Below are 13,295 nucleotides of genomic sequence, written 5' to 3' on the forward strand. Positions count from 1 at the left end.
CACACACACACACACACACTCACGCACACTCCTCTCTGTGCTGATGAACTGAACTGACTCCTGGAGAGCAGATGTATGAATTAGCCAGAGAGAATCTCAGAGCTGTGCACATCCTGCTCTGTGCTAATTAGCCAACACTGTCCCTCAGCAGTGTGTGTTGTGTGTGTGTGTATGTGTGTGTATGTGTGTGTGTGTGTGTGTGTGTGTGTGTGTGTGTGTGTGTGTGTGTGTGTGTGTGTGTGTGGATGAAGAGAGATACCAGCCGTCAGTTTAGTTCAGTCTGTGTTGTGTTCTTATTGCGCTGTGTGTGAGCTCTCTTCATGTACCATCAGGACAGTGTAGGGAGCCAGTCTGGCGGCTGGGACTCAGACAGCAGCGGCGTGGATCCTCCTGACACCGGCTCTCTGTCCTCTGTGCCCGGTCACCAGGTACCTCAGGATGAGTGGAGCGGCTTCTCTCCTCTGGGGAAGGAGGATGACATCCCCTGTCGGAGGATGAGGAGCGGCAGCTACGTCAAAGCCATGGCCGAGGACGACAGTGGAGACTCTGATGGGAGTCCCAAACCCTCCCCCAAGATCCAGGCTCGCCGGGCCAGCTACCTGAAAGCCACACAGCCGTCCCTGACTGAGATGACCACTCTACAGTAAGATTTCACAGAGTCCTAATGGATTGTTGTGTTGTGTTTCAGTGTGAGGACTTTAAATGGACAGAACTATCAGCAGTTTTCTCCTCATATGTGAAGATCATATGTGACAGGTGATACGAATGACTGCCCCACAGAGCCTCCAGCTGGTGTCCACATCAAGGGTCCAAGAGCCATTTAACATTTAATGAGTGAGGGAAGTGAACGGATGATGATTTTATGTATAACAAACAAATAAATGCCAATTTGTTCCATAACAAAAATAATAAAGAACAGGTAAATAACAGTAGTGGAACCTTTAAAGCGTCACCTGGATCTTGTTCTTTATCCTGTTTATAGAAAACAGAAGTAAATACAGGACAGAACATTATATAACTACTTCCTCCTCTGAATACAAACAATCTGCTTTACTTACAGTTTTCTCAAAGGAAATATACCATGTAGATCTAACACAGTGTATCATCTGCTCCCACTGACTTCTGCCTCAAAGGTATCAAACAGCTTCAAACACTCTAGGCAGACACTTCAATTTACTGATGTCCCATAAACGCCTCACATGCATACTTATACTATACATACTATGTTCCCTGAATGCATCAATGCAGACTATCGGCAGACACTACAATTTACAGATGTCCCTTAAACCTTTTCCTCTCGGGACCCCAAGCATTTGAGCTCACATTAAATGTGTTGTGTTACGGTTTGTTGTGTTTACAGTCGTCTATAGATAAAAACAACTGATAAACTGAATATGAATAATTTAAAATGAAGTGACTGTTTCATATTAATGTTCAGTTTAGACCGTTACTGAAGAATTCTTCTCACTGACTTTTAATCTGATCAGTTCAGTAGATTAATATTACACCATATGTAATAACTGCATCTTATATTTCAACTTTGACCTGAAATAGTTGGTTTAAACATGTGTGTTAAAAGAATTAGAAGAAATTCTAGAAGAAAACAGACCGGAACCAGCCCTTGTGTTGAATCTTGTGTTGAAGCTCGGAGAGCGTGCTACTCAGAGGTGTAATCTTCAGTCTGATCTGCAGCAGGAAGCAGAAATATCACCTTTGTCTGATGAAGCTTTCACAGCTCTAAATAGTGAGAGTAATTACAGTGAGTAGTCGAGGGACTCAGGCTGCAGCTCAGTTTTTTCTGTTGTCTGCTCTTACTGTGTCAGAAACATGTGTGGAGCTGCCTCCACTGTCTTAAACCAACACACGTTTATCATATGTTGGATATACACAATCAGTTATTAAATCCCACATGTATTTGAGTTTGCTTCAGCAGGTTCATTTACAGGATGACAAGTCTTAAATCAGTCATATATAGAACAGACTCTGGTGGGCTGAAGAGCATTATGACAGCAGCTGTTAAATATACTTTGGTGCATTACATACTTCTGTCCTCATACCATATCATACATAGAGTCGCTCTTCTCGTTAGGAGCAAACAGCTGAGATCAATTTTCATTAAACCTTCATGTTTTAACTTTTTTACTCTTCTCCAGTGTTTTATCTGAAGTGTTGATCTCCATCAGAAGATATATCTCTCTTGAGCTCTAGTAACAACAGGTCTACTGACTGATCCAGTAAAAATATAGTAGTTTTCAGGTTAAACACTCAACACAGTGACTGCTTTGTTTTGACATCACAAAGTTCCAGAAGTCATTTCTCTGTGGACCTCTGTGGATTTCTTCTTCAGACGTTTAAAACAACTAAATTCTGCCATAATGTTTCATCAGCATGGCTTGCACTGTTCTAGCATTAGTTCTAGTTAAACTGCTGTATGTGGGTAAATGCTGTTGTTTCTAAAGGAACTAGATGTAAATTTCTATCAATGTCACATACGAAACTATATGTTATAAAATATTTAAGAGGCTCCTTCCTCTGTAGCCTCCACAGTCGCACTAACACCAGCTGTTATCACTGTGTAAAGCTACAGACCAACAAGCATTTGTAGATGTGACTGATTGATGACACAGATTTGTCACAGCAGAGACTATGTGGTTGATGAATGACTATAGCTGTGTCCCAGCTCAGGGACCACATCCTTCACAGGGCCTGGTCTATCAGTTCAGGGGCCACATCCTTCACAGGACCCGGTCTATGAAGGTGTGGCCCTTCGTAGACTATGAAGCAGATCTGTAAGTGTTGTTTGCTGACATATTATTTTCATTACCAGCAGGTAATGAATCTTGGGGTATGTTGGACCATTAAGAATCTACATGTTGGATCCTTCATGGTCCAGGTAAAGAAGGAACCTCTGAACTGGGACAGTCTAGTCCTCAGATGAGACCTGAACTGAGACACATGTGTTTCTTTGTAACGTGGACCATCACCACTGCTCTGTGATTGTGTGTGTAACTCCACCCACCCTATCATTCCTCTGGCAGGATTTCAACGGAGCATTCCCCCAAACTGCAGATCAGGAGCCACAGTTACCTGCGTGCGGTGAGTGAGGTTTCAATCAATAGAAGCCTGGATACCCTGGACCCCAAAACCCTCCTCGACCCCAAATCGCTGCTGTCCTCACCCCAATACCGCTCACGCAATGAAAGCTACATGAGGGCCATGAGCACCATCAGTCAGGTTGGTTGCCAATACTGTCACAGTTACAGTCACAGACACACACAGACACACAAACACACACAAACACAGACACAAACAGGCCTGGATTGACAGGATGGTGTTTGAAATCCTTCTCATGGTGGGAGAGTTTGTGGCCTCTGGTTGACTCCTGGTTACATAAAAATATTTAATGAAATATTTTATTTAAATAAAATATTTTAGTGTTTAGTGGGAGATGAAGTCCAGTACAGGACAGTACCGTCCAGTACGGTACAGTCCATTCCAGTCCAGACCAGTCCAGTCCAGTACAGTCTCTAAGGATCAGAGTCACTGTTTAACACAAAACTCAAATATAAATCATATCATTTATAATTATAAACAACACATTTTACCGTAATCATTAAATCTGTCGACAAAACAGTTAAACTGAACCAACCAGCTTCAGTCTTTCTTGTCACATGGTAAACTCGGTTGATCTCTGTCCTGAGCCAGAGACAGGAAGCAGTCAGACAGCAAACAGACAGGTAACAGTCGGGAAAAAGACAGATAGGAAACAGTTGTTCAGTCAGAAAACAGTGTGTTCATGAGTTCCTGTACTGTCAGACCTGGTGACACATGATCCAGTTTCAGTCAGAGGTTGATCAGACTGAAGACAGGCAGTCATCACTGAGGAAAAGTCATCCAGGACAGGCTGGTCTTGGTGACTGGTCTTAGTGGCTAGTCTTACTGACTGGTTCTAGTGACTGTTCTTACTTACTGATTGTAGCGACCGCTCTTGGTGACTTGGTGAATCCTCCTACAGGGACTGTGTGTGTGTGTCACAGTCTGATGTGAGCTCCACTGTTCCCAGAAACACAACTGTGACACACACTGTAGTTTATTTTGACTCAGTCCCACACACACACACACTGTCCTGCTCACAGCTGTTCATCCGCCACTGAAAATAGACCCCAACACAGTGGGACTGAGACAGAGGAGGGAATATTTATGGACAGGTGTGTCTCAGTGATAGGCAGCTGTTGTACCTGTTCGCAGACAGGTAGAGGGAACTGATGAACCAGTTACTGAAGCTAAAGTTATGTGGCTTCTGCACTTCCTGCACTTCCTATTCTCACCTGTGTTACCTGGCTCACTCTGCAGCCACGATAAAGACGTGTTGTTCACTCTTTGTGTTATGAAATCTGTGTTGGCACCACTTTGGTAACCCCCACCTCTCACCCTGAGCCTGTCCCTCAGCATCATCATCATCATCATCATCATCATCACACTGAACCTCACTTAACGGTCTGATTCTCCTCTGCATGAATCTAATTATAACCCCCCATAACACACATACACACACACACACACAAAAACACAGGTTTTGACTCCTTCATGAAGGTCCAGTTTTAAATGTGACTGAGGGAGACTCATATTGTCTCACAGCAGCTGCAGCATCATGAATGATTGAAAGCTCCTGACAGGGTCACACCATCTGTAACCTGTACTTCAGTCCTGATGTGAGCTCACCTGTGGTCAGGTACAGGCTCAGAGGAGAGGAACAAAAATAAAGGATGGAAATAAAAGAATGAAAAATAAAAAGAAGATTGTGGAGGACGTTGATGGTGGATCAGCTTCTTCCTGCTCAGACCTGCTGGATGGTGAAGGGTGGAACAGCGAGCAAGGAAGGAGTAGACGGTGTCAGTGCTGATGGTGATGTAATCTCCATGTCACGTGACACAGGAAGAACAAAGGACAGTAAAACATTCATTTTAAGCCGAGTGAGCAGCAGTGACAGGCTGCAACACTTGTGGTCACATGATGTGACGTCATTTTGAGTGTGAACTTGTGTTAGACCACAGTCCCAGTTTGCTGCTGTGTTAGTAATGAAGAGGAAGCTGTATCTCTACAGCACAGGGGTGAAGACTCCCAGCTGGGGAGGCAGGGTTCAGATCCCACCTGGTCCACTTCTTTAGTGACTGAGGGTCAGGTAAAAGGTTTTTGCAGTTTTACAGTTTTGGAACACTATAAAATCCTTAACAATCACCTCTAATAAATGCCATTGCCATTTCAATAATACTTCATCTCAATGCAGTACCTTTTCATTAAAAGAAAAACAAAAAAACTCCTACAGCAGTTTTGAATGCTCCACTTCTTTTTTCTATTTTTATTAAAGATCTGCCTTTGGTATGTTCCAGTTCTTCTGTCCAACCATTTGCAGATGATGCTGGCATATATATCAATCAGCCATTATATTATGACCACTGACAGGTGACGTGAACAACACTGATTATCTCGTTACAGTGGCACCTGGCAGTGGATGGGATATATTCGGCGGCAAGTGAACATTTTTTCCTTGAAGTTGATGTGTTGGAAGCAGGGGCAAGCATAAGGATTTGAGTGACTCTGACAAAGGCCAAATTGTGATGGCTGAACAACTGGATCAGGGCATCTCCAAAACTGCAGCACCTGTGGGATGTTCCTGGTCTGCAGTGGTCAGGACCTACCAAAAGTGGTCCAAGGAAGGAAGATCGGTGAATCAGCAACAGGGTCATGGGGGGTTTGGGAAACCTTGGGTCCTACCATTCATGTGGATGTGGCTATTTTGACACATACCACCTACCTAAACATTGTTGCTGACCAAGTATAACCCTTCATGGAAATGGTATTCCCTGATGGCAGTAGCCTCTTTCAGCAAACCAACCAACCAAAAATGGTTCAAGGATGGTTTGAGGAACACAACAACAAATTTGAGGACTTAAAGGATCTGCTACTGACAGCTTGGTGCCAGATACCACAGCAGACCTTCAGAGGTCTAGTGGAGTTCAGGCCTCGATGGATCAGGGCTGTTTTGGCGGCAAAATGGGGAACTACTCAATATTAGGAGGGTGGTCATAATGTTATGGCTGATGAGTGTATACCTCTAACTCTCTCCTATTGCAAATCCAAACTGCTCTTCAATCAGATTTCAATACCTTACAAAACTGGCTCTTAGGTAATAAATTGCTAGTTCATAAAACAATTATACCATATACTTTGGTTTCTGGTACCAGACAGAGCCTTAAAACAATATCTAATAATTTAATAATAACGTCTAATGATGGTACAAGTCTGCACAGAGTTGATCAAATTAAATACCTGGGTTTATGTCTTGACATTGAATTTACATTTAAACATCATGTTGATCATGTTCTATGTAAAATTAATTTTGGAACCAGTGCTCTATTTCAGTCAAGAAACTGTTTTATGCTTAGTGTCCTGAAGAAACTTGCATCACAACTTAAACTACCATATTTTGACTATGCTGAACATCAAAAAATTATCAAAACACATCCAAAACAAACCACCTACAGCTTAATACAGCATACAATAATCTTTTTTTTTGGTTGTCCCTAAAGCACTGATCACTGCTTAATGTACAACTCTCGTAAATGGCCTCCACTCAATATAAGAAGACATACATTTAATTCATACATTACATTTCAACTATCCTCATTACTTACAGCAGTTTCTGGTACCATGTTATTCCGTACATAGTACAAGGCATTCAGCACAATACTTCTTTAAATATAGTGGGTCTTCCTATCTTGAGAATAATAGTTTATGTTACGGATGATTTTATTTTATTTCTGTATACAGTGAACATAACACAGTACATTTTATATATACACAATATTTTAGTTTTGCTGGGCAGGCATTTGTTCATGGGCTCTCTATGGCCACCATGTGGTTATGTTCACCATTGTACTTATTTTTTTATGTTTGTGTGTTTATTGTCTTCACTGTTGCACGTGTGTCCAATTGTTAGTTGGTATTTTGTTTTGTTGTGTTTTAATGATTACCTGTATTGTATGATAGGACCCACTCAAAAACATGATTGTTCATCTCAAGGGTTTATCCTAAAGAATAAACTTGTATCATCATCAGGTCTCCAGCAGTTAGTAAAATTTTGTCTTCCTCACTGTTTAAAAGCTTCATGTGTTAAAAATCAAAATGTGAAGTAAGGACACAGAGGAAGGTTTATTTCCACTCTGAGAAAACAAATTCACTATTGAAGAAACAAATGAACTTGATATGAACTCCATAAAAAGTAACAGTGACTAATGAAATCCCACCAGCCCACTGGCTCCTAACCTTGATGCTGATCAGGAACTTTAACATACTCACAGTTTTTCATTCAAACTGCCTCAACAGCATCAGGTCTCAGATCAAATTCAACCTTATGTTTACTGAGTCCTGATTGGTTGAGCTCGATTCTTGACATCTAGTGACCTCTGCTTATCTGAGGTTCAAACAGTTTCACATCTAAAGGTTGATTTATTCTCTGTAGCTCAGCTGATATTGTTAATGTTGTGTCAAATCAGGGCGGCCATACTGGATGTTGTTATCACTGGACCGATTTACAGGCACTGCTGCTGGATGTGATGTGAGCATTGTTCTACTGACATGATGCTGCAGCTGTGGATTTATCCTTAATATTGTTGTCTCTGTAGTAGCCTGTAACCTCTGACCTTTTGATGTTATGTAGACTAATAATTTTCCCGCCATAATCATCGATCTGACCTCAGACTGACCCCAGTTCACTGCCTAAAGTCACAGATGTTGACGACAGTTTAAAATGTTCTTTCATCTTTCATATCTCCACCTCTTTAAACACAGACAACTTTGACTCCGCCTCCTCCTTCTCTCAACTGTTTGTCCCCCCCCTCTTCCTCCTCCAGCTGAGTGAGGTGGAGGTGAATGGGCAGATTGAACAGGTGTGTGAGCAGGTGTACAGTGAGATGCAGTCCCAGGCCATGGAGGCCGCCATGGACAGCATGGACACCATGGACACCCTGCCAATGCCAGGGTGCTTCCGGATGCGGAGTCACAGCTATGTGAGGGCGATCGACCAGGGCTGCGCCGGGGAGGAGGAAGGAGAGGGAGGTAGACCGCTGCTCCTGCTGCCGTCCTCCCCACCACGCACATCTGCCACGACCGTCAGGACCATCCAGAGCAGCACAGGTAGGACACCACAGGGCGTGAGTGGACGGTTGGTCTCAATGTGTTTGATGTGAATCCAAACATTTCAGGGGAACGTCACCTCCTCCTCACTGTTAATGAACAACACTGATCTGCAGAGAAATGATAAGTGAGTGAGTGCAACAGTTCCGGCTCTGGCTCCCACAGTGGGGGGTCTGGAGGCTGTATGACATTGTGTGGACTGAGCGGTGTGATGAGCATAAAGGTGGTGTGAATCATATGCTGTGCAGTCAGTGTGTACATGTTTGGGAAGGTTTCATTTTCATTTTCTCTCATAACAAAAAGTCAAATCATCACAAAACAGAAACAGCTGAGAGTTGATGCTTAGATCTGCTGCAGAGGCCCAGGACCCGTCACTGGAAACAGAGACTGCCCATCACTGTAATGATTCTCAGGGCAAATCCATGCAGTGTTGTGTTTCAGGTTCTGATCAGTGCCAATGAGCTGTCCAGAGTTTACAGAGTCTCTGAACGTGTCAGGAGGTTTACTGTGAACGTCACCTCCTCATTATTAGACCCAAATTCACAAACTTCACCTAGAGTCAGTCAATTAAAAATCCTCACATGGCCTCGTCTGATCAGTCTCCACTTAAATGCCTCAACTACCAGGTCACCTGACCTCACCCTGGTAGGTAGTGGCAGACATATTGGAAATTTGTTGTCATGGAAACAGTAATATGACCTGTAGTAGTGTAACCAGTGATCTTACATGTTGCTTGTATGACCATTGACTGATGTCTGAGCTGGGTCAGTGAGGGACCAGGATTCAGGTCTGTAATGACGTAATGAGCCAAAAGAATCAGCTGACGATTACATCTCCAGGTGATGTCTTATCATTATATTGTTTTACTCATTATAATAGATCAATATTGTCACCTGTGTGATTTCAAACATGGCCTTCTGATGGTTCTTCTGTAAAAACATTTAATATTAATAAATGTTTGTTTGTGTCCCGAGTGTTCAATGTCGGATAATAAAACTGTAAGCGTGACTCAGTGGTGACATGCTGTAAAAGAGAAGAAACTGTGTGTGTGTGTGTGTGTGTGTGTGTGTGTGTGTGTGTGTGTGTGTGTGTGTGTGTGCGCGCGCAAGTGAGTAGTTGAAAATGACATCCAGGGTCCTTTTAAAAAAGTAGGCCACTGGTATAACAGGGATCAGAACAAAACTCATTTAGTTATTGTCTTGCTTTTAATCTGCAGCTCAGTTGATCACATGACCGGACAACTCTGCTACACAGATCAGAGGGAAACACACTCTCTCTGTGTGTCAGTTGATCCAGATAAAACTTTACAGACTTACAGTACAACACAACACTGTGCAGTTACACACATACATTAACTGCTCTGTGCAGTCGAACAATGAGCAGAGCTCTGAGATAATCCCATGTTGATGTGTGGTGCTCAGGGAGCGGGCCTCAGTGCAGCCTCAGGGGACTGTGTGAGGACGGTGTGGTGTTAGAACTCAGCTGGAGATGACCCACATTTGCTGTTGCTCTGGGAGTTCTTATAGAGTTAACTAAGAGGACACACACACATGCAGATACACAAGCGTGTATGCAAATGTTACTCATGCTCACTCTTACATACAGTAGATGGTCAGCTCCTCTTCCACATGACTGCAGATTGTTAACGCTGCTCTCATGTCCACTGAACTGAATCACCTCACTTTACTCGGCATTTTTAAACTGGGTCTACAGTAATGACACTAATAGCACTAACTACGGTAAAGACACTAACGACAGTAACAACACTAACTATGGTAACAACACTAACGATGGTAAAGACTGTAATGACCACTGGTGCCAACTTCAGGTCAACACTGGGCGGATCATGTTGTGACTGGCAATATGTAAAAAAGCTTAATGGCTTTAACTGTTTTACCGGTAAACAGTTCCTTCAACCCTGCTTCAGCTCTGAAAAACTTCCTTAGATTGTGCATGAAGCGAATAGTGACACTGCGTGCTCTGCAGATGTCATCAAACATATTCAATATTCAAACAACTATATTCATCGCGTCCCTGCATATTTTCAATTTTGCAACAGCATCTTGAAAGGCAAGGTTGATGTTGTGGGCATTACAGTGCATAGACATTGCAGCCTCTTGAATGTCTTTAATGCGCACTTGTAAGGTAGATGTGCACCTGGACATATTTGCGGCCCCATCATAACATTGTCCTCTGCAGTCAGACCAGGACAAACCCAATCTAATTGGCATCATTCAGAACAGAAAACAGTTTGACAGCAGAGGTTGACTCAATTTGGTAGAATCCAACAAAGTCTTCAATACTGTTAAAATCCTGGTCAACATACCTCAGACAAATACTCATCTGCTCCTGTTGTGTGACATCCGTGGCCTCATCCACTCTCACAGAGAACAATTTCGCCTCTTTAATGTCCACAATGATTTGTCTCAAAACATCAAGAGCCAGCATTTGGTAATCTTATTTTGAATTTCATGAGACAAGTACTTGAATTTTTCTTTTCTTTTAAGCCAACCTGCAAGAGTCTCGTTATCAAGTGATCTCAGCTGTATTAGCTGCATGTAGTTGCAATCAAAATCTTTGCGCCCTCTGATGGATATGCCCTGTTGGGCCAGCAGTTGTAGCATTGAGATGATGGAGCATCTCTCACTTTAACCATATCCTTCGCTTTTTGGGCAGACATACTGTGAAGAACATTGATCCCGCGCACAAAACTTGCATATTTGGAGACAGCTTCTCAGTGGTACTGGGACTTTTCATGTGCTCGGAATTTCTCTGGGCCTTTCCTGAAGTTCTGGAATCCATCAGAAAGAAAGGCTCCCTCTCTCTTAGTGGAAAATGTCAACAGTTTTCATTCATCACGTCTTGCACACTTTACAAAAGGCTTTTCTGTTATCAAATTTAAGCCTATTGTAGGTTGACAGCCACTCCTCCCTGAAGCTTCTGGTAGATGAACTCATTTTCTTGACCTCACTCCTCCAACGTTTGCGAGTAGGACTGTCTTGGACTTCGACTTTTCGGGAGGCACCAATGTCACTCAGAGGTTCAGCACCTACAAAGCTGGAAACGGTAGGTGTAGTACTCAGTTCAGTGGTATTACTGTCTTTATTGGCAGTGGTGGGCCTACAAATAATCCATTTGTCTATATTTAAAAATTGACTCATTAATTAGCATGCTGTGTCTGGCTAATTTCAGCTAATGCTATCTGGTTTGTGTAAACAGTGGTACTGTGGTAATATAAAATTTGCAGGGTTCAACCTGTCAGTTAGTCTGCCCTATGCCAACCACTGGAATGCCTGGAATGTTGCCAGCCTTGCTTTGACTTGATTGGTGGTGGGAGGAGAAGGGAGGGGGCCAGGGGGCTGAACAATAGCTGCTGGGCTGCAACAGATTTGATTTCGTTACAGCCAAGATGTCTGGCGGTCGGCATTAATCGTAGCCTATTCAATGATACTGACCACAGCATTTTATTATTGAGTGGTTTTTCCCCCCCCAATGTTGAAGTTAGGGCATAAAACCCAGTGCCCCCCCAGAGATGGCACCAGTGGTAACAACACTAATGACAGTAACAACACTAATGAAGGTAAAGACAGTAAAGACAGTAACTGAAAACAATAAGGAGAGTAAACACAGTAACTAAAGACAGTAAAGACAGTAACTGAAGACAGTAAAGACAGTAACTAAAGACAATAACATCAGTACAGACAGTAACAACAGTAAAGACAGTAACTAAAGAAAATAACGTCAGTACAGACAGTAACAACAGTAAAGACAGTAACTAAAGACAATAACATCAGTAAAGACAGTAATGACAGTAAACACAGTAACTAAACACAGTAAACACAGTAACAACAGTAAAGACAGTAACTAAAGGTAGCATCAGTACAGACAGTAGCAACAGTAAAGACAGTAACTAAAGACAATGACATCAGTAAAGACAGTAACGACAATAAAGACAGTAACTAAAGACAATAACATCAGTAAAGACAGTAACGACAGTAAACACAGTAACTAAAGGTAGCGTCACTACAGACAGTAACAGCAGTGAAGACAGTAACTAAAGACAATAACGTCAGTACAGACAGTAACAACAGTAAAGACAGTAACTAAAGACAGTAACATCAGTAAAGACAGTAACGACAGTAAAGACAGTAACAACAGTAAAGACAGTAACTAAAGACAATAACATCAGTAAAGACAGTAACGACAGTAAAGACAGTAACAACAGTAACAACAGTAAAGATAGTAACTAAAGACAATAACGGCAGTACAGACAGTAACAACAGTAAAGACAGTAACTAAAGACAATAACGTCAGTACAGACAGTAACAACAGTAAAGACAGTAACTGAAGACAATAACATCAGTAAAGACAGTAACGACAGTAAACACAGTAACTAAACACAGTAAACACAGTAACAACAGTAAAGACAGTAACTAAAGACAATAACATCAGTAAAGACAGTAACGACAGTAAAGACAGTAACAACAGTAAAGATAGTAACTAAAGACAATAACGTCAGTACAGACAGTAACAACAGTAAAGACAGTAACTAAAGACAGTAACATCAGTAAAGACAGTAACGACAGTAAAGACAGTAACAACAGTAAAGACAGTAACTAAAGACAATAACATCAGTAAAGACAGTAACGACAGTAAAGACAGTAACAACAGTAACAACAGTAAAGATAGTAACTAAAGACAATAACGTCAGTACAGACAGTAACAACAGTAAAGACAGTAACTAAAGACAATAACGTCAGTACAGACAGTAACAACAGTAAAGACAGTAACTGAAGACAATAACATCAGTAAAGACAGTAACGACAGTAAACACAGTAACTAAACACAGTAAACACAGTAACAACAGTAAAGACAGTAACTAAAGACAATAACATCAGTAAAGACAGTAACGACAGTAAAGACAGTAACAACAGTAAAGATAGTAACTAAAGACAATAACGTCAGTACAGACAGTAACAACAGTAAAGACAGTAACTAAAGACAATAACGTCAGTACAGACAGTAACAACAGTAAAGACAGTAACTAAAGACAATAACATCAGTAAAGACAGTAACGACAGTAAACACAGTAACTAAAG

General features: G+C 41.9%; 1 protein-coding gene across 2 annotated transcripts in view; it reads left to right on the forward strand.

Annotated features, from left to right (window-relative positions):
- LOC139628985 (disks large-associated protein 1-like) overlaps nucleotides 1-13,295 on the forward strand; it is a 114,245-nt gene that overhangs the window by 54,267 nt on the left and 46,683 nt on the right. For both annotated transcript variants that reach the window (XM_071491281.1, XM_071491280.1), the window contains 3 exons: nucleotides 429-643; nucleotides 3,039-3,234; nucleotides 7,914-8,196. In XM_071491281.1, the coding sequence (XP_071347382.1) occupies nucleotides 429-643; nucleotides 3,039-3,234; nucleotides 7,914-8,196 (694 nt within the window). The remainder of the gene's footprint in view (nucleotides 1-428; nucleotides 644-3,038; nucleotides 3,235-7,913; nucleotides 8,197-13,295) is intronic.

Source organism: Trachinotus anak, unplaced genomic scaffold (assembly GCF_046630095.1).
Source record: "Trachinotus anak isolate AG129_WGS33_773 ecotype Australia unplaced genomic scaffold, CSIRO_AGI_Tana_v1 ptg000012l, whole genome shotgun sequence".
In the NCBI taxonomy this organism is placed as follows: domain Eukaryota; kingdom Metazoa; phylum Chordata; class Actinopteri; order Carangiformes; family Carangidae; genus Trachinotus; species Trachinotus anak.